Source organism: Rhodnius prolixus, unplaced genomic scaffold (assembly GCF_049639745.1).
Source record: "Rhodnius prolixus isolate KJV_2025 unplaced genomic scaffold, Rpr scaffold_5, whole genome shotgun sequence".
In the NCBI taxonomy this organism is placed as follows: domain Eukaryota; kingdom Metazoa; phylum Arthropoda; class Insecta; order Hemiptera; family Reduviidae; genus Rhodnius; species Rhodnius prolixus.
Genome location: NW_027411624.1, coordinates 3,860,814 through 3,888,316, shown reverse-complemented (window position 1 = coordinate 3,888,316; position 27,503 = coordinate 3,860,814). Strand labels below are relative to the sequence as shown.

Here is a 27,503-nt window from a genome sequence, read left to right as displayed (position 1 = left end):
GATTTGATGATCCATCCAAATAAAATTAAACATTTCCCCCAAAAAAATTGTATATTAAAAAAATTGCAGCACGAAACATTATTTCTTACTGGCCGAAGTTCTAGAAACTGCGTGGGCGAAAAGAAGCACCGAGTTGACAGAACGTTAAAAGAAGAAAATTAAGAAAAAGAAGATTGCTAAAAAACTAGAGTAAAGGGACCAGTAATCGATTTGGCACCAGTAATTGACATTCAAGCAATAAAAACGGTATTATAAGGGATATGAGCCGTTCGTAGTGGGGATTCTTTCAGTTTTAGTTACTACTAAGAAACCTTGGGGCAGCATTTCCAGAAAGATATTAATTATTGTAAGGTTCCTTGGTATTAGTGGAAGGTTATTTGTATCAGCAGTTCAAGATCAAGGAAGAAAGCAGGCTGTTGCTAAGCTGCAAAAAAAAATTATTTTTGTTTTTGCATAATTTCATTCTTTATTAAATACCTATGGAGGAAAAAATAGTGAAAAAATTCTAGGGTACATTTTTGTTAAGAATTTTAGGTCTAAAAAGTCGTAATGGTGGAACGTAGAAGTGGTATGTGGGCGTGTAATTGACCCCACCTACCTACAGTTCTATTGGCCAGTATACACGCCCACTAGACCCTTTTTCGATCCGCCATTAAGATTTTTAATGTTCAATATTTCTAATAAAACAGTAGTTTAGAATTTTTTTACTATTTTTTCCTCCGTAGGTATTTCATAAAGAATCAATTTAGGCAATAAAAATTATTACGACAAAAATTATTGTATTTCATAACTTTACTGTTTTATTCCGACAAAACTCTTCAATCAAATCAAAATTAGGCTCATCATAATTGAAATAAAACATATTCTGCAATCATTCATAAAGCTCAGTTGTTGGTGAAACGTAAAATAAATCTTGAAAATAATTTATTTTTATTTTTGCATTATATCATTCTTTATTAAATACCTATGGAGGAAAAAATAGTGAAAAAATTCTGGAGTACATTTTTGTTAAGAATTTTAGGTCTAAAAAGTCTTAATGGTGGAACGTAGAAGTGGCATGTGGGCGTGTAATTGACCCCACCTACCTACAGTTCTATTGGCCAGTATACACGCCCACTAGACCCTTTTTCGATCCGCCATTAAGATTTTTAATGTTCAATATTTCTAATAAAACAGTAGTTTAGAATTGTTTTACTATTTTTTCCTCTGTAGGTATTTCATAAAGAATCAATTTAGGCAATAAAAATTATTACGACTAAAATTATTGTATTTCATAACTTTACTGTTTTATTCCGACCAAACTCTTCAATCAAATCAAAATTAGGCTCATCATAATTGAAATAAAACATATTCTGCAATCATTCATAAACCGTAGTTGATGGTGTGACGTAAAATAAATCTTGAAAATAATTTATTTTTATTTTTGCATTATATCATTCTTTATTGAATACCTATGGAGGAAAAAATAGTGAAAAAATTCTAGGGTACATTTTTGTCAAGAATTTTAGCTCTAAAAAGGATTAATGGTGGAACGTAGAAGTGGCCTGTGGGCGTGTAATTGACCCCACCTACCTACAGTTCTATTGGCCAGTATACACGCCCACTAGACCCTTTTTCGATCCGCCATTAAGATTTTTAATGTTCAATATTTCTAATAAAACAGTAGTTTAGAATTGTTTTACTATTTTTTCCTCTGTAGGTATTTCATAAAGAATCAATTTAGGCAATAAAAATTATTACGACAAAAATTATTGTATTTCATAACTTTACTGTTTTATTCCGACCAAACTCTTCAATCAAATCAAAATTAGGCTCATCATAATTGAAATAAAACATATTCTGCAATCATTCATAAACCGTAGTTGATGGTGTGACGTAAAATAAATCTTGAAAATAATTTATTTTTATTTTTGCATTATATCATTCTTTATTAAATACCTATGGAGGAAAAAATAGTGAAAAAATTCTAGGGTACATTTTTGTCAAGAATTTTAGCTCTAAAAAGTCGTAATGGTGGAACGTAGAAGTGGCATGTGGGCGTGTAATTGACCCCACCTACCTACAGTTCTATTGGCCAGTATACACGCCCACTAGACCCTTTTTCGATCCGCCATTAAGATTTTTAATGTTCAATATTTCTAATAAAACAGTAGTTTAGAATTGTTTTACTATTTTTTCCTCTGTAGGTATTTCATAAAGAATCAATTTAGGCAATAAAAATTATTACGACAAAAATTATTGTATTTCATAACTTTACTGTTTTATTCCGACCAAACTCTTCAATCAAATCAAAATTAGGCTCATCATAATTGAAATAAAACATATTCTGCAATCATTCATAAACCGTAGTTGATGGTGTGACGTAAAATAAATCTTGAAAATAATTTATTTTTATTTTTGCATTATATCATTCTTTATTGAATACCTATGGAGGAAAAAATAGTGAAAAAATTCTAGGGTACATTTTTGTCAAGAATTTTAGCTCTAAAAAGGATTAATGGTGGAACGTAGAAGTGGCCTGTGGGCGTGTAATTGACCCCACCTACCTACAGTTCTATTGGCCAGTATACACGCCCACTAGACCCTTTTTCGATCCGCCATTAAGATTTTTAATGTTCAATATTTCTAATAAAACAGTAGTTTAGAATTGTTTTACTATTTTTTCCTCTGTAGGTATTTCATAAAGAATCAATTTAGGCAATAAAAATTATTACGACAAAAATTATTGTATTTCATAACTTTACTGTTTTATTCCGACCAAACTCTTCAATCAAATCAAAATTAGGCTCATCATAATTGAAATAAAACATATTCTGCAATCATTCATAAACCGTAGTTGATGGTGTGACGTAAAATAAATCTTGAAAATAATTTATTTTTATTTTTGCATTATATCATTCTTTATTGAATACCTATGGAGGAAAAAATAGTGAAAAAATTCTAGGGTACATTTTTGTCAAGAATTTTAGCTCTAAAAAGGATTAATGGTGGAACGTAGAAGTGGCCTGTGGGCGTGTAATTGACCCCACCTACCTACAGTTCTATTGGCCAGTATACACGCCCACTAGACCCTTTTTCGATCCGCCATTAAGATTTTTAATGTTCAATATTTCTAATAAAACAGTAGTTTAGAATTGTTTTACTATTTTTTCCTCTGTAGGTATTTCATAAAGAATCAATTTAGGCAATAAAAATTATTACGACAAAAATTATTGTATTTCATAACTTTACTGTTTTATTCCGACCAAACTCTTCAATCAAATCAAAATTAGGCTCATCATAATTGAAATAAAACATATTCTGCAATCATTCATAAACCGTAGTTGATGGTGTGACGTAAAATAAATCTTGAAAATAATTTATTTTTATTTTTGCATTATATCATTCTTTATTAAATACCTATGGAGGAAAAAATAGTGAAAAAATTCTAGGGTACATTTTTGTCAAGAATTTTAGCTCTAAAAAGTCGTAATGGTGGAACGTAGAAGTGGCATGTGGGCGTGTAATTGACCCCACCTACCTACAGTTCTATTGGCCAGTATACACGCCCACTAGACCCTTTTTCGATCCGCCATTAAGATTTTTAATGTTCAATATTTCTAATAAAACAGTAGTTTAGAATTTTTTTACTATTTTTTCCTCCGTAGGTATTTCATAAAGAATCAATTTAGGCAATAAAAATTATTACGACTAAAATTAATGTATTTTTTAACTTTACTGTTTTATTCCGACAAAATTCTTCAATCAAATCAAAATTAGGCACATCATAATTGAAATAAAACATATTCTGCAATCATTCATAAACCGTAGTTGATGGTGTGACGTAAAATAAATCTTGAAAATAATTTATTTTTATTTTTGCATTATATCATTCTTTATTGAATACCTATGGAGGAAAAAATAGTGAAAAAATTCTGGAGTACATTTTTGATACGAAAAAAACGAGTAAAATATCATAATGGTGGAAGTTAGAAGTGGTATGTGGGCGTGTAATTGTGTGTGGTTTACTCCCACCTACCTACGGTTCTATTGGCCAGTATACACGCCCACTAGACCTTTCATCGATCCGCCATTAGGATTTTTAATGCTTAATATTTCTAATAAAACAGTAGTTTAGAATTTTTTTACTATTTTTTCCTCCGTAGGTATTTCATAAAGAATCAGTTTATGCAATAAAAATTATTACGACAAAAATTAATGTATTTTTTAACTTTACTGTTTTATTCCGACAAAATACTTCTATCAAACCAAAATTAGGCTCATCATAATTGAAATAAAACATATTCTGCAATCATTCATAAACCGTAGTTGATGGTGTGACGTAAAATAAATCTTGAAAATAATTTATTTTTATTTTTGCATTATATCATTCTTTATTAAATACCTATGGAGGAAAAAATAGTGAAAAAATTCTAGGGTACATTTTTGTCAAGAATTTTAGCTCTAAAAAGTCGTAATGGTGGAACGTAGAAGTGGCATGTGGGCGTGTAATTGACCCCACCTACCTACAGTTCTATTGGCCAGTATACACGCCCACTAGACCCTTTTTCGATCCGCCATTAAGATTTTTAATGTTCAATATTTCTAATAAAACAGTAGTTTAGAATTGTTTTACTATTTTTTCCTCTGTAGGTATTTCATAAAGAATCAATTTAGGCAATAAAAATTATTACGACAAAAATTATTGTATTTCATAACTTTACTGTTTTATTCCGACCAAACTCTTCAATCAAATCAAAATTAGGCTCATCATAATTGAAATAAAACATATTCTGCAATCATTCATAAACCGTAGTTGATGGTGTGACGTAAAATAAATCTTGAAAATAATTTATTTTTATTTTTGCATTATATCATTCTTTATTAAATACCTATGGAGGAAAAAATAGTGAAAAAATTCTAGGGTACATTTTTGTCAAGAATTTTAGCTCTAAAAAGTCGTAATGGTGGAACGTAGAAGTGGCATGTGGGCGTGTAATTGACCCCACCTACCTACAGTTCTATTGGCCAGTATACACGCCCACTAGACCCTTTTTCGATCCGCCATTAAGATTTTTAATGTTCAATATTTCTAATAAAACAGTAGTTTAGAATTTTTTTACTATTTTTTCCTCCGTAGGTATTTCATAAAGAATCAATTTAGGCAATAAAAATTATTACGACTAAAATTAATGTATTTTTTAACTTTACTGTTTTATTCCGACAAAATTCTTCAATCAAATCAAAATTAGGCACATCATAATTGAAATAAAACATATTCTGCAATCATTCATAAACCGTAGTTGATGGTGTGACGTAAAATAAATCTTGAAAATAATTTATTTTTATTTTTGCATTATATCATTCTTTATTGAATACCTATGGAGGAAAAAATAGTGAAAAAATTCTGGAGTACATTTTTGATACGAAAAAAACGAGTAAAATATCATAATGGTGGAAGTTAGAAGTGGTATGTGGGCGTGTAATTGTGTGTGGTTTACTCCCACCTACCTACGGTTCTATTGGCCAGTATACACGCCCACTAGACCTTTCATCGATCCGCCATTAGGATTTTTAATGCTTAATATTTCTAATAAAACAGTAGTTTAGAATTTTTTTACTATTTTTTCCTCCGTAGGTATTTCATAAAGAATCAGTTTATGCAATAAAAATTATTACGACAAAAATTAATGTATTTTTTAACTTTACTGTTTTATTCCGACAAAATACTTCTATCAAACCAAAATTAGGCACATCATAATTGAAATAAAACATATTCATATGCATAAAAGGAAAAGTCGTTTCTGTGTGTGTTTTCACATAATTTTATGTAACACTGAAAATCCAAGAAATGTTCTAAATCAAAATTTTTTTTTTCCACCAGAAAAATCAATAATAAATCTACGTGCGTAATATGTACGATGTTAATGGAAAATCTAGAGAGCAATTTTGGAGAAAAATCTAGAAAATCGAGGGTGGGGTTGTTCTTGGAATCGAAATTCAGCAACACATATAGCCTAATATTAGGACTGAGTTTGTATATCTAATGGCTCTTAGGATGTTCCTTATACTCGAATAATTGGCCAGCATTTACAATCGTATATCCTTGTAAATGAAGGTAGGCCCTTATTTTTGACTTTTTTCCTGCGGGGAAAAAATGAAAAATTATAAAAACATCCGCTTTAGGGCCTCACTCTAGATCCCATGAAACGATAAATTTGCATATTTCCGTTCCATAAGCCCCCATCCCGGCAAAAAAAAAGAAGAGCTAATGAATTTTTATAATCATTGTAAAATATATTATATAAAGTAAGGTAAAATTATATAAGAACGGAGAATTATAAAAAGTTCATATAATGAATATGTATATACGTATGAACCAGTGTATATATAAGTAGGTATACGCTTCACTAGATACCATCATTACGTCAGGAAAGCGAAGATGATGGTGATGAAGAAGAAGTATCAGAAAGGAGGCAACTGAAGGGAAGCATGTGCTTACGAATAATGAGAATAAGCTACCCGGGGCCACCTACCTTTCCGCAACTACTACAAGGTAAGCAACATGAGCAGAAAGCAGGTAAGCACTTCATTCAAGTACCCAACACACTTATCAAAGTTGTTTTTATCTTTTAACAGCAACAACCAGCAGTTGCTTGTGAAAAATAGCGTATGGGTGGAAGAACTCTATACTACAGATAGGGCAAACTTTAACCATTTGAAAAGTAGAGGATCAAATGTGTTTTTTAGTAATTAATAAATGGGAAAAAATTTGCTTTGGAGTTCTAAACCATTTCATGAATCAATAAAAAAAAAGAAAAAAAAGATGAAAAATGGATTAGCTTAAACTTCAAAGCGGAAATTGCGAACAAACTTATAGTACATGATGCTTATCCCTTACTACAGAGCGCTTAAGTTTGATCTTGGGAACAATCATTACTTACGTTGCAATTTGCCCTTAGAACACCACGCGTTGGCTATTGCAGACCCCCCGAGTATTGATGTTAGGCTGGAAACATAGTGGAGCGGCGAGCAAAGCGGCGATGATAGCGAAGAGCAAAGCGGCAAAAACAAACACAAGTTAACATATGGGACCGCGCATAGTGGAGAGCAAAGCGAAGATAGAGCAACGCGTTGTGACATGTTTGATTTCTTCGCTAAAATGGATATTGCTGCAGTTATTGGTGTAGTTTTTTTAAAGAAACCTCTTGAGGGACCAACAGGATTCTCTACATCACAACCGATTTGTGTTGGATAAGAAATGGGGCAGGATTAATGAGGTTAACATTGAAATTCGTCCTATTCTTGATTAACATGCCTTCAACACTGGTTAGTATGTAATCAAATGTTGAAATAGACATTCGAAAATACGCATGAAACTTGCCAGGATGCTCCCGAAGTTGTTGGTTCAAGTGATGGAATACACCATGTTCATGTCTAGTCCTGTTTTTTTAACATGAACACCGCAGCTCCTGCTTCTAAGAATTTTCATACAGAAATAATTCCTCCATCATGTCTCTTCGAAAGGAGAACGCGACTAAACTCGTAACTGTGTCCATGCGACTCTTTGCTCGCTGCTTGTCGGCCTCTTTGAGTTGAAGCAACTATCAACCGCCGCTTTGCTCGCCGCTCCACTATAATTCCAGCCTTAGGGAGCTCTGCTCCGTACCAAAGAGCTGAAAATGACTCTTGCATCGATTATAATTAATCAACATTACTACCGGTGAGGTGCTTGCTCAACTCTGGTGAAAGAGTAAGGAAAAAACGAACCGATTTGTGGAAGAACAAGTCACGGGGGTTCTCCATCAAGACAGCGCGCCGGCTCACACTGCATTGTCTGTCAAGACGATGTTTCTAGCCCAGGTTAATATGAGAAATTTATAGTAAAGTATGTTAGGCGGTTATAGGCTAAGATGTATTGTTGGTTTAGTGGGTTCAATTCCACCGGTCCCATCGCCTTGGATTTTATTTAATGGAATTTAATAGTGAAGTATGTTTGCACGACACATAATTTGATTGTTGGTTTTAGGCCATCCGCCTTATTCGCCTGACCTGACCCAATATGACTTTTGTCTGTTCCCCAAAGTCAAAACTGCATTAAAAGTAACACAATTTCAGCAGTCCGTTGAAGCTGTGAAAGAAAAAGCGGCACGCGTCATGCAGGAGCTGAAAGAAAAAGACTTCCAGCACTGTTTCGAACAATGTTAAATTCGCATGGAGCGTTTTAGGGATTGGGGTGGGGTGTATATTGAAGGTGATAATAACTAAATATGTTTACATTTAAAATAAAATGTTTTACAGCAATAGTTTCATTATTTAATAGCAACACCTCGTAGAAAAACTATATCTCATGAAAAATCTTTCAGCTCGTTGCTTGTCGGTCTCTTTGATTTGAAACAACTATCATCGCCGCTTTGCTCGCCGCTCCACTATGATTCCAGCCTTAGGGAGCTCTACTCCGTACTAAAGAGCTGAAAATGACTCTTGCATCGATTATAATTAATCAACATTACTACCGGTGAGGTGCTTGCTCAACTCTGGTGAAAGAGTAAGGAAAAAACGAACCGATTTGTGGAAGAACAAGTCACGCGGGTTCTCCATCAAGACAACGTGCCAGCTCACACTGCATTGTCTGTCAAGACGACGTTTCTAGCCAGGTACAACATCCCAGTTTTAGGCCAACCGCCTTATTCGCCTGACCTGGCCGCCCCATGTGACTTTTATCTCTTCCCCAAAGTCAAATCTGCATTAAAAGGAACACGATTTCAGTCCGATGAAGCTGTGAAAGAAAAAGCGGCACGCTTCATGCAGGAGCTCACAGAAAAAGACTTCCAGCACTGTTTCGAACAATGGTATAATAACTAAATATGTACAAATTTGAAAGAAAATGTTTTACATCATCAGTCTCGTTATTTAATAGCCACACCTCGTATACTAGGTATTAGATAAAATTGTGAAATTTCATTCGCTGCTGGGCACGTACGTATATAAATCACTCAGCTAGCAGCACGATTTGACAAATTGATACCAATCGAAAAAGAACCACCCTTACGCTCCGCACTAAATCCAGGCACAATGGATGGAGGTTTGAGCTCTCTATACGTCATTTCCGCTGAAATGTCCAGAACTTTAATCCAACTTACACACAACCACACAAATGTTTTCATTGACAGATGAATAATTTTCTAGTCGTCGGAAGTACACGTAAATAGCGCACTAAGAATTTGTACGGCTTCCTTCCGTCCTTCAAAATGGTTTATATATACGTATATCCATGAATTAGCCAGAATATAATCAAAACAGAAGATCGATAAATCTGCTTAATTCTAAGAACCAGTGACGCGCAGCTTCCTTTTAAGGCTCCAAAGCTGAGCTTCCCCACAATATTTTGCGCGGAGAGAGGGGGGAGCGGGAATAGTCTACGAAAGGTACCAATATTTCAGTTTAAAGATGCAGCGTTATTAAATAATAATTATTCTGAATAACTAGCTCTACAGAATAATCTGTTCCTAAATTCCAGAGAAGCGTTTAACTCCTTTGTTGATTTGTTGTGTATGGAATTTGATTTTAGATGTGAGGGATTCAAATTTAATTTACATTGAATTATGATCAACTGAAATATGAAAATACGTTCTTACTCAATTATATAGTATATTATCTGCGTAAATCGGAAATCATGGTCATTAGTCGAGCTTGAAAACTATTTTTTTTGTTTATTTAGTTATTTACAATCTGTATATATATATATATATATAAGGCGCCACAGTAGCCGAGCGGTTAAGAGGCGAAACCTGCAAAGCTAATATGCATTGTGGTATTGAGTTCGATCCGCAGTCTTAGGCCTTGGATTTTATTTAATGGTTAATATGAGAAATTTATAGTAAAGTATGTTAGGCGGCTATAGGCTAGACCCGCAAAGCTAAGATGTATTGTTGGTTTAGTAGGTTCGATTCCCTCTGATCTTGGCATTGTATTTTTAATTTAAATACAATTTATAGTGAAGTATGTTTGCTAGTCGCCTCCGTCGTGGTAGTTGGACGTAAAGCCCGCCTGAAAAAATAGGCAATTACTTTACTTTAGTAATTTACAGGATAAATGGATGCGTAAAAGGCAGGAGGAGAGAAACTACCCAGCGGAGCACTCTACAGGATATGAATGGCAATGATTATAAGCTTCAGACTGCGAGGAAATCGCGGGGCCATCGATGAATCAGTCGACGAGGAGGATTGTTAGGGATGTCAGAGGAGGCGAGAGGTTGAACGAAAGGATTAGAGAAAGTAGAGAGAGCAGAATGGGACTTGTGATATTTAGTCTTGGCGAGTTGTTTCTATGAAGGGGGGGATGTTGAGGTCGTTGTGTAGATCTTGAAAAAGCCTTAACGTATGAAATTTCCGTCTTTCTTCTTCTCTTTCTAGGTCTACTCAAAATCTCCCTCATTGAGGACGCTTCATGGAAAAAATTTACTCCTCATTTCTGTCACAGGAAATTGGGCGCTAAATCAAAATATTTCACACGAAATTCCTTTATATTCGAGGGAGTTCGAAGTTTTTGCTGTTGTAAAATTGAAGATTAACCGCCAATTACAGCCTAGCGTGATCACAATAACCAAAATTACGTCACTGCTGAGAACTAAACAAAGAGCTTAAAGGATGAAAACGATAAGAAGAACTGTGACGGTGAAGATGATTAGTACAACAGTCGTCCGTTGGAAGTACTGGGTGTGACAACATCCAGTTCTATTTCACCGTTCTATTTCCCAGTGGGGCATTGTAATTCTGTGATTAGAGGTGGCATCTGATGAATGGCATCTCCTCCATCGCACTGCAGTGGAGATATTAGTTCGCTGGATTCATCGAGTCTTCGCCGAAGAATCTAATCATTTCAATGGAAGATTCGACAGTTATTGAAGTTGAATAGCCTGCCTGTCAGAAAAGTGAGTACCCTAGTTGGCTTTGAAAGCGAAGATCAAACAGAAAGAGCATTTGTGGTGAGCAGATAAAACAGAATGAACTTTAAAAAGGAAGCAAAAGGAAGCAAACGAAGAGACGAGATCTTGTGAGAATAAAATTAAGGAAGAAATAACAAATACAGAAAATAAAGATGCTGTAATGGATTAGTGCTAGCGGAACGACGACTGCGAAGAAGATGTAATGAACAAAAAATGCAAAAGATGATAGATATGAGGAGATGATTGAAAAAAAAAAAAAAACGAAAATCTCAAAATTTAGAAACTATCGAAGAAGCAGCGCCAAAATTAAAAAGGAAGCTGAAGCCATCGAAGATGACGTCGACGCCAAAAAAAAAAACAGGATGTCTGCTGACCGAAAATGAATTCAAGATGAAGAGGCTTGCTGAAAGTTTTAGTTAAGCTCATCTAAGTAACAAAAAAGAAAAAAAACCTCTTGATTAAATATCATGACTAAGTTTTTTAAAAAAGTTTGTATTATGCGTGCGTGTGGGGGGAGAAGTAGAGTCGGCTTACTTTGGGGGGCAAAGCGAGCTTTAGCGGGGCGGGAATTAAGTAGTAACTTTCCATTCCATCTTTTTAGCATGGCCACTGAAACCACAGCATTTTGGTGAACTCTTTTAACTACAATTAAAATGTAAATCATGGCTAAATTACAGACTAACATTGTGTAAATTATCCAGGACTTATCAAGTATAATTTTTCCGCATAGTTAATTTCAAGTTTAAACAATAAAAGAAAGAAAAACCATAAACTTTCTAGCTTAAAGGCCCCTCCCCCCGCTCTTATGACTTGTGCTTAGACCAGCTAGAGCCAAAGCACGCCCTAGCCGAAGTATCTATCGTAGTTACTTCTGCAAAACTTGAAGAGAATTACTTCCACCTTCCAGGGCACTCAAAGATCTTTTGTTGCGTCTTAAAATTATTGGGAGTGCTGGAAATAGAGGAATGTGAAATTGGTATACAGCTCCCATGACCAAATCTCCATTAACACTCCTCTTCTGTGTCTTAAGTAAAGTAAAGTAATTGCCTATTTTTTCCAGGCGGGCTTTATGTCCAACTACCAATTAGGTGTCGTGGACGGAGGCGACTAGCAAACATACTTTACTATAAATTTCTTTTATTAACCATTAAATAAAATCCAAGACCTAGACCGGGGGAATCGAACCCACTAAACCAACAATACATCTTAGCTTTGCGGGTCTAGCATATAAGCTCCTAACATACTTTACTATAAATTTCTTTTATTAACCATTAAATAAAATCCAAGACCTAGACCGGGGGAATCGAACCCACTAAACCAACAATACATCTTAGCTTTGCGGGTCTAGCATATAAGCTCCTAACATACTTTACTATAAATTTCTATTATTAACCATTAAATAAAATCCAAGGCCTAGACCTGGGGAATCGAACCCACTAAACCAACAATACATCTTAGCTTTGCGGGTCTAGCATATAAGCTCCTAACATACTTTACTATAAATTTCTATTATTAACCATTAAATAAAATCCAAGGCCTAGACCTGGGGAATCGAACCCACTAAACCAACAATACATCTTAGCTTTGCGGGTCTAGCCTAGCCGAACACACTTTACTATAAATTTCTCATATTAACCATTAAATAAAATCCAAGGTCTATAGACCGGGAATCGAACCCAATATGCACAATGCATAACCAAAGGTGTTTGAATTAAAAAAAATTGTTAGTGAAATACGAAAGTAAATGTTGACTATATTTATCGTTTAAATATAACCACAAATTATGCCAGTTTCATAATAATTGGTTTTAAATAAAAATGTCCTCTGCTCGCCTCTTAACCGCTCGGCTATCGTGACGCCTGCGTCTTAAAGTAAAGACACCACCAAAATAATCTGGGAAATATCTTGAATCTGGATGGATTCTAAATGGTTGTATCCTCCTGAACCATCAGCCACTATCTTCCCAAATTTTCCATAATCATCCTAAGGCTGGAAACATAGTGGAGCGGCGAGCAAAGCGGCGAAATTAAACACAAGTTAACATATGGGACCGCGCATAGTGGGGAGCAAAGCGAAGATGGAGCAACGTTATCTATAGAGAGTGTTTGTTTTCGCCGCTTTGCTCGCCGCTCCACTATGTTTCCAGCCTAAGTGTTCCAACTCCTTGTAAAATCTGCAGTGAACTATCTTGTAACTGCTCTCTTTCGAGTTGACAATGCCCGAATTCTTACATAGACTAAAAACCACAGCTTGCTTCTGATCTCTTCCGTTTTATAGTTGCCCTGACATACTCGTAGTCCTGAGAAATTACTTGCACAGCTTAAGCATCTCCCTCCCTTTACAAACCTTTTTGCTTAACTCACTTAAGGTTCAGGGCCTCATTAGAAAAGATACAGTGTTTTGCTTTCCGAGAACGTCCGAAAACCCCATTTCTTTCTACACCAAACCTGATTCTTCATCCAAAATAAAAGCTGGCTTTATATCTTGTGTCCAGATTATTCAATTTTCCGAGGTATTCTTTAAGAACTTTTCATTCTATCTTCAAGTTTTTTTTATTTTCATTCCCTCTCTATCCAAAACCAGAGTAATCAGCTGCCAGAAAAATCAAAATCTACCTTTTCCTCTTAAAAATTGTAAGGACGGAACTCTTCTTCAAACTCTCAACCATGTCGTTGCATTTATTGACGTCACTTATGACTGGAAAGTTTCAACTTTGGAGTATCATTGCAATTTTATTTAAAACTGCATTAAAAATGTGTGATGTTTTTAATTAAAGAAATGTTAAGGGGAAGAGCCTAGAACTGCAGCATAAGAACTTGTATTGCATCAATTTCCTTATGAAGTGATTATGTGATACTACACTGACCATTCTTCGAGGGTCTCTAAGAGAAAGAAGAAGAAGAAGAAAAACCAGGAAGATAAATAAGAAGAATCATCCACAGACGGGTCCAGGCTGCTTAAAATGATAACCACTAAGGTGCTTAAATTTAGAGAATAGAAGCCTAACCACAATTTAAAACTCAAAATAACTCAACAAATTTTTTTAGGAAATGTTACCCCATTTACCACCACAAACAGATTATAAAGGAAAGCACTAACCTGTTAACGGTGCGAACATAACCAATACCGCGATCATGGTCACTCTAAACGGCCAGTATCCTCTCAGCATCCTGGATGGTCCGGATTGTGTAACCTTCCCTAATGCTATCATTACGGAAGGTTTAGTCTGTAACAGATATAAGAAAATTCATTTTAAAAAAAGTTAATTCCTATTATAATTATTAATTCACAAATAAGATTTGGGTGGGTGGGGAGAGTTTTAACTTGAAATGGTTGATTAAAACACAACCAAGAATATTTCGATGGTAATAAAAAATGTTTTCTAAATCGATTTTTTGACGAGAAAATACTTTTCCGGCTTTCCTCAACGCCAGAAAAAAATCGAAAAGTTTTTTTACCAAAAATAATTGGCAAAGTGAACAGTGATACTTTTATCGATTCTCTGTTACAAAGGTTTCGATTTATCGAATGTAATGAAGTGACTTTTCTCTCTTTTTTTATTAAAGTATATCGATAGATTGTAATCAAAGTTTAGTTTAAGAAGCATGTAAATATTATAAATAAACAAGTTCAGTTTATAAGTTGTATAGTGCGTCAAAATTGTTTTGAAGTTCAATATTTGAATTCAACGTAGCATTTATAATTTTTATTAAATAGATCTTTAAAAATAGGGGAGAGAGGGGCCACATTTGAACAGTTTTAATTTCCCGCTAAATATTTAAGAAATTTATGATTGGTAATTTTCTCCATATGTGGTAGACCTGTTGTGTATAATTGACAAAGTTACCCTTCGTTTTCATTGTTTGGTAAAGTCCAGAATTGAGGAATGGTTATATTTTGTAAGGTGGAAGTAAAATTTTTTGTTGCAGCTTTGTGAAGTGTATTGGTGAAGATTGTAGTGGACAAGGTGTAAGTATTATTGGTCCATATTAACATTTGGAATTAGTATTTTTAAAATCTAGTATTTACAAAAAGTCAATTTGCTTGCAAAAAGTGTTGGATATTATATTTTCTCTTTTATGGAAGGAGAGGGGCACCACATTTCAACATCACCAGTTAAAATGTGCCGCCCTACTGACTCCTGCAAGTTTGTGACTTTTTTTTTATTTAATCGCAGAGAAGGGGAAAATGGTTCGAACCACTACATTAAGAAGCGCAATGAAACCGGATATTACGTTCAAACTTCCTGAACCCATCACAATTCGGATACAACATCCCGAACTTGATTTTTGAACTAGATTCCAGTGGTTTAAAAGAGAAAGTAATGTAGTAGTCGAGAGAAATAACTGATAGAAGGTAGATTCAGAGTAAAGTATTATCATTTCTTTCTATTTTATATTGTGTTCAAAGCTACCCCCACCAGTGGGGCAGATATTAACATTGAGCACCACATTTTTAAAAATTTAAAAATATAGACATGTATGTAAAGTACCGTTTATTGATATAGATCCGTTCAAGAAGACTTGAAAGTTTGTAGAAAACAAAATAAAAAGGTTCAACAATACAGATTCTGTGCGCACTCTGTAACAAAAAATGTAAATTCTGTTCAAATGTGGCCCCCCTCACCACTACATAGAAACAGATTTTTATTTATTTGATCCTATGAAAAGGTTTAGGCATCAATTAAACGTAAAAACTCAGAGAAACCAATCAAATTATGTAATTTTACCAAAATCTCTACCTAGGATTGGGATGATATTCCCTATTAGAAATTATTATAATGAAATAGCCAGCATAAGGGTCTAATACAATATTAATGATTATAATACAGTATAAAATTTAATACAGTAAAATTACCTAAATGATATTAATTGTTATATTTTAGTTAAATACCTGCTTTTTGAATATTTCTATATGGATGCTGTAATAGGATCTGAAGTTTAAATTAAATGTGGGGTATTTCTGATTTGTGTACCTTTTATCGTTTACTCAACCCTTATGATTAACTTTTTAAACTGTAAGTTTTTATTAAGGTTATATACACAGGATATCCTAAATGGCTGGACTAGTATTATTTTAAACTTGAAAAAGTATTTACTCTATCATTATACTATCACTATATTATAAAGAAAATTTGGGAATTTTATCTTTTATAGAAAAAGAGAAAAAAATTGACAAAGTTGGGTGTTTTTCAACGTTACGCTTTTTCGTGCTCTTTTTGACGATCAACCCTTATACAACTGTCCTACCGGAGTCAGTTTTAATTCCCTCAAATACAAAATTAATAATAAAGTTTGGCAGATTCAGGTAAATCCATTAGAATGAAACACTAACCCCTTAACTGGCTGCCAGTAAATTTGGTCGTGCGAGGATTTCATTGGAGTTAGAATGTAGCCAATAAAAATGGTTAGTATTTTTTATCAGCAATAACCTAATCCCACAATCCAAAACCTCTACCAGGAGTAGAGTGGAAAAGAGGGAGTAAACAGGAGCTCAGTTGAATCGACTAAAAAAAAAAAAAAAAGAAGAAAAATAAGAAACAGGATTACATATATAGCAGAAGGTTTAATGCATGATACGTGCGGAATGGATTTTGGATTTAAATGGATGGGGGAATGGATAGTAGATAACCAAATCTCTTTCTCTCCAGCCTTAGCAAGCGAGAACACAGCGCCGAGGAAATATTGGAAAGGAAAAAATAAAGGAAATCGCATGTCATTTCTCTTGTTCGTAAAAATATATTTTCATTTCCGTTGTGCGAAGAGTGATTCATAGAAGGAAATACGAAGCGCAGATGAAAAATCTGGGAATATGGGTTTTAAATAACTCAGCTCCCGACCTATCCTGCTGCCAATACAGGATCTATCAGGATTTATTTTAAAACAAAACAAACAAAAAATCTTAAAAGATGTACGCATTTCAGTTATTCAGAAGGCATGTCCGGTTCGACATTCCAGATTTGCATTCCTTGTTATTGGCGCAATAGTAAAGGGCTCAGCTTTAAATCTGGACCTACCCGGCGATCGTTGGGGTGTAAAGTCAACTATGTACCAAAAACTAAGATGCGTTACTGGGTTTGATTCCCTTTAGGTATTATATAATGGTTAATATGAGAATTATATAATGGTTAATATGAGAAATTTACAGTAAAGTATGTTAGGCGGTTATAGGCTAGACCCGCAATGCTAAGACGTATTGTTGGTTTAGTGGGTTCGATTCCCTCGGTCTTAGGCCTTGGATTTTATTTAATGGGTATTACAAAGAATTTAACAGTAAAGTATGTTAGGCGGTTATAGGCTAGACCCGAAATGCTAAAATGTATTGTTGGTTTAGTGGGTACGATTCCCCCGGTCTTAGGCCTTGGATTTTATTTAATGGGTATTACAAAGAATTTAACAGTAAAGTATGTTAGGCGGTTATAGGCTAGACCCGAAATGCTAAAATGTATTGTTAGTTTATTGGGTTCGATTCCCCTAGTCTAGGCCTTGGATTTTATTTAATGGTTAATATGAGAAATTACAGTAAAGTATGTTAGGCGGTTATATAGGCTAGACCCGCAAAGCTAAGATGTATTGTTGGTTTAGTGGGTTCGATTTCCCCGGTCTAGGCCTTGGATTTTATTTAATGGTTAATATGAGAAATTTACAGTAAAGTATGTTAGGCGGTAATAGGCTAGACCCGCAAAGCTAAGATGTATTGTTGGTTTAGTGGGTTCGATTTCCCCGGTCTAGGCCTTGGATTTTATTTAATGGTTTAATATGAGAAATTTATAGTAAATAAAGTATTTTTGCTAGACGCTTCCGTACACGACACCTGATTGGTAGTTGGACGTAAAGCTTCTCTTACTAGAATAAGAGGAAGAAGCAATTGAATATTAATTTTTCAGGTTAAATTCTAAAGAAAATTGAATAATTTTCCATTTTTGGCCGAATACATACAACTTGTCCTTCCTTACGCAAGATTACCGGTCAAATTATAATTTAATAACTTGAAGTAAAGTAGAATAGAAGTCTGCAGAAGTTACGACGCATGAAGCAGAAAGGCGGAAGAGCGGACATGCCGGTAAAAAGAAAGGAGAATCAGGAAACTGGTGATAAAGAAGGTGAGGAGAGAAAAAAGAAATAAGAAGAGAGATATGGAGCCTGGGCTTAGATTAACTTCAACGTGGAAAATGAGTAAAATATCATGGGTAAACGAGAGATGGGAAAGCACGGGAACCTTTTGACAGGCGTGTGTGTCGGTGTGGCTGGCTGCCCACTAGGGGCACCAAGGAGGCTGGAAGATCTTCCATTATGAGAAGTGATCCAATTGCTGTAACTTCATAAAGCAGAAGGAGAACATGAAGAAGAAGTAGAAGAGGGGCACTATTTCCAGCTGCTGGAAGATATATTGATAGTGGACGGGACACCGAGCAAAGACAATATAAGATACAGCAGGGGATTCTCATTCCTTGATATTAAAACAGAGCATCACAGACTGCGAGAGATGGGCAGAGGTGAAGAGGGGGATTTTTTTTTGGGCTCTTTCAATCTAAGCTTTTCTTTCAGGAATCAGAGCAGATCCAATTCTGTATCAATGTCCTGAAGGAAAATACTAAAAAAAAAAACTAATTCTATCTGATGGTCCAATCAGAAATCAACCATCTATCGAACTTGATTCACAGGAATCCTTCGAGAAAAATAAATGTTCATAATACCAAAATAGCAATACGCAAAATCTTCCGCTACACCGAAATTCCACCTTACAAAGAAGAAGCCTATCCCTACCAGTGCGTATCCTAGGGGAGCCCATTTTCCAGAAACTATTGAATAAAGGGGGGTACTTCCGGTACAGGAATTCACTTTAAACTCAATTTTAACTATACATTTCCCCCTCCTTCAATGTGTGCACCCTAAAGGTAAGGGCCGTACTTAAACAGGAAAAATGGAAAACTTTAGAAGGGATTAACCCAACCCTTTAAATGGAATTTTCCGACAAAGACAACAATGTTTGAAGCCTAACTTGTAGGATTTACGTATATGTTTTTGTAATTACTGCATTTTAAATGCAAATTTAAATGAATCCGTAGGAACTTTAATTGGGAAAGTCTATTTATTAATAGTAAAAGGAAGTAATCTCTTTATTGAATCGTCACTTCCTGATTTGGATCGCTAACTTTGACTGGTCTTCCTTCCGCCGGAAATGTGAATCTCTTTTTCTCCCTTCCAGAGACTCACGCTTCCGGTAAGAGGTTTTATAAAGACATACACGACTCACTTACAAGTGCTATCCCCTTTTGTTTGAAACACTTTTCAGAAAAATGGATTTTCATGAGGAGTACTGGGACTCATTATAATAGGTAATAATAGGCTACCCCCAAAAAAAACACAATTTCCCATAATCATTGAGGTCATTGGCTGCCGGTCATTGGCTTTCCACTGTTCTCTCGTTACATCACAGGAGGGCGCCACGGTAGCCGAGCGGTTGGGTGGCGAGACCTGCGTAGCTAATATGTATTGTTGGTTTAGTGGGTTCGATTCCCCGGTCTAGAGAACTTGGATTTTATTTAATGGTTAATATGAGAAATTTATAGTAAAGTATGTTTGGCGGTTATAGGCTAGACCCGCAAAGCTAAGAAGTATTGTTGGTTTAGTGGGATCGATTCCCTCGGTCTAGGCTTTGGATTTTATTTAATGGTTAATAAAAGAAATTTACAGTAAAGTATGTTAGTTAGTCGCCTCCGTCCACGACACCTAATTAGTAGTTGGGCGTTAAGCCCCGCCTGAAAAAATAGGCGATTACTTTACTTTTTACTGGGACTCATTAGTCCCTCAATTTTTCCTCTTTATTAAGTTAACCAGGAAGATATCAACTCTTTGTTTAAAAAAAAAAAAAATCAAAGTTTTAAGTATCCCTTGAGCATTGTTCTAAGCTCATGAGAAGTGCATTAAGCTGGTTCAAAGTCGATTGAATATTAATTCCAGATTTCAGGGGAACCACAAAAGTGTAGTTTTTAAAAAGAAACGAAAGGGATGCGGCGATGCTGCCTTGAACAAAATTAAATAAAGGGCAAAAAAAAAACATCTTGTCTAAAAGATTCAAGAAGTAACTAAATGATAATAAAGATCTTAGAAAGGGCCACCAACCGGAGTCAGAAAAGATGTAAATAGGGTCTAAATAAAAGGCCCAACAAAATATATAGCCACAGAAGGAGAAGTGAGGGGGTCTGTGAAATCATTTATTTATCCCGGGTATCCCAGAACTATCCAGCCCCTCTACACCATCTCAATTGTCCACTTAAACCCATCCCGAAGATCCAAGCAAAACATTTGGCTGGAACCCAAACAAAAGGTCTAACTCATAAACAACACCAGCATCCCCAAACATGTTCTTAAAAAAAATAAACTACGGCCAACTATTAGCCATTTCCAACATCCTGAGAAAATAAAATAAAATAAAACAAGAGCCAGTTTCCACGAGGGGAAAATCTGACAGACCACAGCTTTTCCTTATGCAGAACTGGAAGGTTTTTCTCCCCCCACACCACCCCAATTCAGTTTGCAGAGGGAGGTATTTAGAGGGGGCAACTGGATGCAGTTCTTGCATTCTTGGATTATTGGAAATCTAGGCAATAAATAGTCTTTGTTCCAGCATCTCAAGTCTGGAGGTGAAAGGTTTGGTTACACAGGAAATCATGGCCAAAATCTTAGCGCTATTCATTTTTTACTCTGTACCCGCCCAGAATGGGTCAATGTAAGATGATGGTGTCCTATTTTAATTAATTTTTACGATCAATAAACATCAGGGAGTACAGCTACTCTTCGACTACATCTTCTTCTTCTAATTCACTCGGCGCTTCGAATTTATTGGCGTGTGTTCCCCTCCCCCCTCCTCGAGCAACAATTTCACGATTTCACGCGGCTCTTCTGCTAACTGATCGCTAACTTTCGACTGGTCTTCCTTCAACCGGAAACTCTTTTTCTCTGTTCCAGAGACTAACACTTTCCAATTAATGGAATTGTCAAACGTTTTATAAAGACGTACGTATATGTCTACACTCACTTTCAATTTGCATCAATCATTGGTTTGAGAATCATTATTCTAAAATAACTATTGCAACAAACAGTAAATCGTTTATTATTTTAAAAGAAAGTTTAAAAGAAAAAACAATTTTTATAGTTTTGATAGTTTCATTGTTACGCACTTCCGTTTAATATTTGTAAAAAATTAAAAATTATGTTGCTGTTACTGGTACGACTTTCCCTTTTAGTTCTCAAGGTTTAAATTGATAAATTTTCCGCAAACTTGGGATTTTTAGTAAACATAATTAGTCTCAATAAATGTTCTATACATTTTTTAGTTCCATTTTGTTTTTGTTTTTTTTTTTTGCCCGTAACCCACTTTATGGTACAACCACCCGCGAAAATTCGGGACGCTCGTCCCACCAGAGTTATTCTTTATTGTTTATGGTTAATACGGGGGTCTTTCAAGACTAGGGGGAAGGCCATCAACTACTTCGTCGGAAATCTTGATGTACTGTCAAGTTCCAAGTACGCAATGAACATAGATAGGCTTACCATAATTACGAAGAGCCAAACCGGGACGCAGAGGAGGAAGAGGCTCATTTTCGTTTTGCTTTTCGCTTAATTTGTGTTTTTCATATTTGAAATGCAATCAAAATTATTAAGAACTGAAAACATATTAATAATTGAGCGCGGGGGGGTAACGATCGGCCGGGGTGTCGGTGTTGTTCAAGTTTGACCGGGACGTCGGGACAGAGATCTCAAACCGGAACCATCCCGGTCAAACCGGTACGTATGGTAAGCCTAAACATAGTAAATCTCCGCCAAACAACGGACAGGAGTTACAAGATCTTCTCTTAGAAGAGAAGTGTTAGAGCCAGACCTTACATGGACTCCCACATATCGAAACAATTCATCGACTAGCTGAAGAATTGGAGGTTGTTTGGTGACAGATTCCTTTTTCTTTAAGCAGGAATAGACAGGAAAGTGTCCGACTTTAAATGGGTCTTGAAGCGCAGTTAGAAGGTGGGTTTAGTGCAGTGGTTTTGAGTCCTGACTAGCAACTAAGAGCTCTCCAGAATCGAGTCCAACTATGGCCGAAGACTCCCAAAATAGGCAATCTCTTTTAATTATTTAACCGATTTTAGAACTAAAATTTTGTTTTGAATTCTATCCATCAATCACAGTACGAACATTAACAAAATCAAGGGCAAATGCTGAGCCAGAATCGCCAAAAAAAAATCTACGTAACTTTTTAGATTCAAAAATTTAACCAGATAATCTAACAATACAACTAACAATTACTAGATTAGTGATTTACATAAATACGTACATACCTTTTACAGAATGTTGTACTTAATTCTTGTCAAACGAATGCAATGTGTTACCATTATCACTTTAAGAAATTACCAAAATTAATAACCAGAAAACAAAACAAACAAAAAAACGACAAACTCCAAAAAAACACTCAGTAATAATTCTTATTTTTCAAAAAAAAAAAAAAAATTTAAACGTAAAAACGCGATTTTTGTAAAATTTGGCGCACTTTATTTTTATTTAAATTAAATTAATATTAATAATAAACATTTTTTAATTAGATTTTCGATTTAACAATACTAATTTGAATATATATCAATTTTTTTCAATTAAAAAATCATCACTTTCCAACGGAATCAGCTGATTATAGTTGAAATCAGCTGATTTAAATTAATTAATTAAAAATAAATATAACTATGGCCAGATTTTGTACTTTAGTTGATGCACTATTATGATTTATTTCACTAAAAATTATATATTAATATTATATATATATATATATATAGTACATATATATCGTATATGTATATACATATATACGTTTGAATAGAATTTAGGAGGGTACTATTATAACCGCGAAACTGCCGGTCTGTGACTGACACGAACAGCTCTCCAGGTTTGGCGGGCATGCGCGTACACAGCCCGCTCTCTGTCAGTGTGTAGGTGATAAGGCCTGGTGAGGGGGGGAGGGGCAGTCCAAGGGTGTCTAGTTACGAGGCCTGCTATTCATCACTGATTTTTCCTTAATTTTATTTATTTTTGGTTAAATAATTTTATTTTAAAGGCAAAGAATGAAGAGAAAAAAAATAAATAACGAACAAAAATAGAGCGGCAAAAACCTAGCATGTTTTTTCATGCAGATTTGGTTTCAGCTTTCAGTAGAACTATCTGATTTAAGGTCCTCAGAATCCGAAAAAAGTAGTTTTTATAAATTTTTTTCCATATGTATGTCTATGTACTGCTACCCAAAAGCTGCAAAGATCACAAAATACTTGATATTTGAAGAATCCTTATAACCACTGGGAGAAGCTTTGTTTAAAATAGGAATGAAGAAGATTAGAGGGACGTCCGTCCAGTCACTGAAGTCCTGAAAAAAAGAAAGAAGCTAAAATGGTTAGAACATGTCATGATAAAGTGGTTAGAGTGTGGGAGGACATCAAAGCGGAAGACCAAGATGTGGTGTGAGAGAGAGAGATGACATGTATGATGCCGGAAATGAGAAGAAAAGGCAAGGACATAGTTCTATGGTCTTAGAGTCAAAGAGAGAGCGGTTACTTTGACTCTAATCAATACAAAGGAAGGTACCAGAAGATCAAGAGAGTAAAAAAAGTAAAGTAATTGCCTATTTTTTCAGGCGAGCTTGACTTCCAACTGCCAAATTATGTGCCATGGACGGAGGCAACTAGCAAACATACTTTACTATAAATTTCTTATATAAACCATTAAATAAAATCCAAGGCCTAGACACTGGAAATCGAACCCACTAAACCAACAATACATCTTAGCTTTGCGGGACTAGCCTATAACCGCCTAACATACTTTACTATAAATTTCTCATATTAACCATTAAATAAAATCAAAGACCTAAGACAGTGAATCGAACCCAGTACCACAAATACATACATATTAACTTTGCAGGTCTCGCCTCTAACCGCACGGCTACCATGGGCGCCTACGTAGTTCAAGAAGAAAACTACTATAAGAACAAATGAAATGCAGTAAATCATTAATCAAGATGCGGCGTGATATTATAAAGCATTGCACAAATATTACCATCAGCTTTGCTTCCAGCAACTACTCGTACTACCACTAGTACAACTATCGCCTATACAAGCACACAGCCCCGGGGAGCTTGGATTACAGCATTGCGATGTAATCCCCCAAGGAATCTCTACTGAATTAATTATCTCATTTGGAACAGAGCCTACCCCAGTGTTATGCAGCCCGTGGACCAAGTCACTGTAATAACCAGCAAGCACTAGGTCTGTAGGTGACCTCAATCAATATTAGGCCTTCCGGAGCGATTAGGATAGCTAATGCGAACAGCTCCCATAAGCTTAATGTCTCTAAACCTACATCCATCTATAATCACAGAAATCTATACATGATTCATAATTAAAGATCTATTATTAATTTCACCTGTAAGTAATAATCTAATTCAATTTAGCTATTCAAATTATTTGGGAAGAAAAATTATCCCAAAATTCCTGTTTGTTTTTTGGGATATTTAAATAATTAAAATTTGTTGAGTAAACAATTCTGTTGTGTATGCTCACGTGATTTTTACTTTTAAAGGTCAAATTCTCAACGACAAACCGATAAATCAACTACAACGGAAACAAAACTATACACTACACTGTTAGTTCCACTATAGAACACCAATTCTTAACCTGAAATTCCCTAAAATTCCCATAGGAAATAAACCTAAATTCAGCCGAGACTACAGAATAATTTTGAAATTTTTGGGGGCCCATAAGTTCAATGATGGAGGACACAGAGCTCCCCCCCCCCATCTTACTGTACTAGATAAGAGAAAGTTACTGCAATCGTGTCAAATTATTGACTTCCACTTTTCTCCGGAAGTATTCTTTAGACGTGAATACGTCTTTAAATTTGCTATCATATGGAGGCAATCCAAAAAACCTAATGATAACAAAATTGGGGGATACATTTTGGCATTATAGTTCTACGAATCTATCGTCTACATCCAAAATTAAATTAGACCACTGGATAGCTAAAGGATCAAAGAATTCATCACGATAAGCGAGGACTGTGACGCATCGCGCGCGGTGGAGGGGGAAGCGCCGCCATTTTGAGATCATTTTGCTGCGTATCGAGATTTGTAATTAGTATAACTTTTTTGACTCGGAGAAGCTACGATGTTCGTTTAAGTTTTAATCGTCAGCTGTCGTCACAATCTATCGATTGTATATAAAACATTAGTGTAAAATAGTGACAGTGAATATAATAAGGTGTTAGAATAAAAAAATTATTATCAAAAATATATAATGTCGGCTATACGCGTCGAAAAGCCAAAACCAAATTCAGAGAGATCGTATACGGTTGGAAATGGCTTCTCAAGAACAATCGAATGGTAATAATAAAACACCATATGACCGAGTCATGCTGATGTGACATCAGTTTATGTAATTATTTGTTTCCTTAATTTCATCCAAAATACATAAATAAAAATATTTTATATAAAAAATATAACCCATTACGTGGATGAGTCTGTTCAGTGGAGTTTGTAGGCAGCATATAACTCATACAGGAATTGATTTTGAAATATAATTTTTCGAAATTTATCGAAACGGACTAAATCTGACCACCGGAAGTGCCTATTTACAGGAATGGATTTTTTTTTTTTAGTTTCTTGAGATTTTAACAAAAACGATTTTGCTACGTTTTTCTTTAACTTGGTTGCACGTAATAAGATCGTCCAATCAAAACCTAAACCGTCAGGACAGAACACACACACACATACGCTAACAGTATACTGCAAAAAAGTTGGGTAAACAATTTATTAAATCAAATGAATGTAACTTGTAATCTAGTTCTGTAAAACATATGTTCTACTGCTTTGAAGGTGACATGGTGCCTAGATCGAAAGATTGGCAAAAAAATAAAATAAAAAAATACAAAATCATGACTGAACCTTTCTTCCTTAAAGTGTATGCGCGTGTTAATTTAAATTTAAATATTCCGTAAAACATTTTTTATAAAATTAATGAAACCTAGTGCCGTGTTTTAGTGGGTGACCCATTAAGCAAGTGAAGGTGGAAAACGGTTACACGTAGTGATGTCGAAATCTCTACACGAAACTGATTAATCTACTTCCGATGTTCGAAACCGGTGCGTGCAACGACGGATATTATCCACCACTGCCAACCTAACCACATTTTCAAAACTAATTGTCTGAGAGAAGAATTTTTTAGGGAAAGCTGTTGAGAAACTGACCGAGTTATTTGGAAGTGGATAACTGAGGAGAGAGAGTACGACCTGACAAGTCATGTATGTACGGGGGGGGGGGGGGGGAACTGCGGGCAGCACCCTGGAGAGAAGTGAAACGTTGGCAGTACGAAAGATGTGGGGATGACATTGAGGTAAACTGTCGGCAGAGCGTCCTAAATGGTGAGAACCTGGACGGATGGTTTGGGATTATCCAGATGGATTGCAAGCGTCAAGTAGTTGGATGAGAAAGGTACTTCATTACTGTCTTTGAAAGGGCTGAGCTAAATGAGGTCATATCTAAGCCATATCCTGAAGATTTGAAAGAGAGCCCCCTCCCTCCCTATATAATAACTTGCAGGGACCTAGCGCCGCTGTGTGATGTGTTATAAAAGATGATGACGTAGGAAAATTGAACGTCACTGTTGTGAGAATGTCGCCATAAAAAAAAAAAAAGAAGAAGAAGAAGAGACACCCTCTTGACCGAGCTTCGGCGTCATACTTGAGCCTGAAGACTTTCCCCCACCATAACCACAAACGTCAGCCATTGTACTGGCTGCTCTAAGCACATTCTGCTGATCTAAGAGAGAAACTGAGAGAACGAGAGAGAGACCAAAAGATGATGAGATAGTTTGGAGGCAAGGTACTTCATTCTGTACTTACTATATGTACTTATTCACAGCAACAGCATTACTTTATTTTTCCTTAAGTTTTTCTCTTACTATTTCTCTTACAATAGTAATTTTTTTATCATTTGTTTCAAATTATTTCGTAACAATGAATTTTACTTAACTTATTGAATTATCAATAAGTTACGGACGAAGACGTTATTACTACTTCTACTAGTAGGGATGCCTATTATGTATCGTCGTCGCCGAATAGTTCGGAGATTTTGTCGCCCCCGGTATTATAGGCAACGATTTTATAAAATGAGAAGAGGTATTAAATTCCATACGAGTTTTTGTGGTTCCAGCAGGAGTGTTGTTACTGTTAGTGGTTGCGAACAGGATCATCATCATTTTAAATGGATGAATTATATGATGTATGATGGCGACAATGATACGGAAAGCATAACCCTTTCCGTGTTGGAATTAGATATATAAAAGCATTGTGAATGAAGAATTGGAACTTCTACAAATCTAAAAAGATTTTATCCCACTAAAAAACCTTTATGCTCAATCTTAAAAAGTATTCCCACTAATCTGAACCATGTTCCTATACTTCCGGCAGACAATGTGCGATATCTTGGACTGTACCTCCTCTGGAAAACGTGGACCCAACTCAAGCAACGTGAACTCAACTTAAGTTAC

General features: G+C 35.4%; 1 protein-coding gene across 2 annotated transcripts in view; it reads right to left on the bottom strand.

Moving 5' to 3' along the window:
• The window catches only part of LOC141458844 (cell adhesion molecule 2-like), a 601,780-nt gene that overhangs the window by 450,982 nt on the left and 123,295 nt on the right, over positions 1-27,503 (bottom strand). The window contains exons 1-2 of one of the 2 annotated variants that reach the window (XM_074137380.1): positions 22,266-22,798; positions 14,027-14,153 (exon numbers count right to left, since the gene is read on the bottom strand). In XM_074137380.1, the coding sequence (XP_073993481.1) occupies positions 14,027-14,138 (112 nt within the window). In that variant the 5' untranslated portion in view covers positions 14,139-14,153; positions 22,266-22,798. Of the gene's footprint in view, positions 1-14,026; positions 14,154-22,265; positions 22,799-27,503 lie in introns of those variants that run through there. The other variant, XM_074137381.1, reaches the window with a different exon arrangement.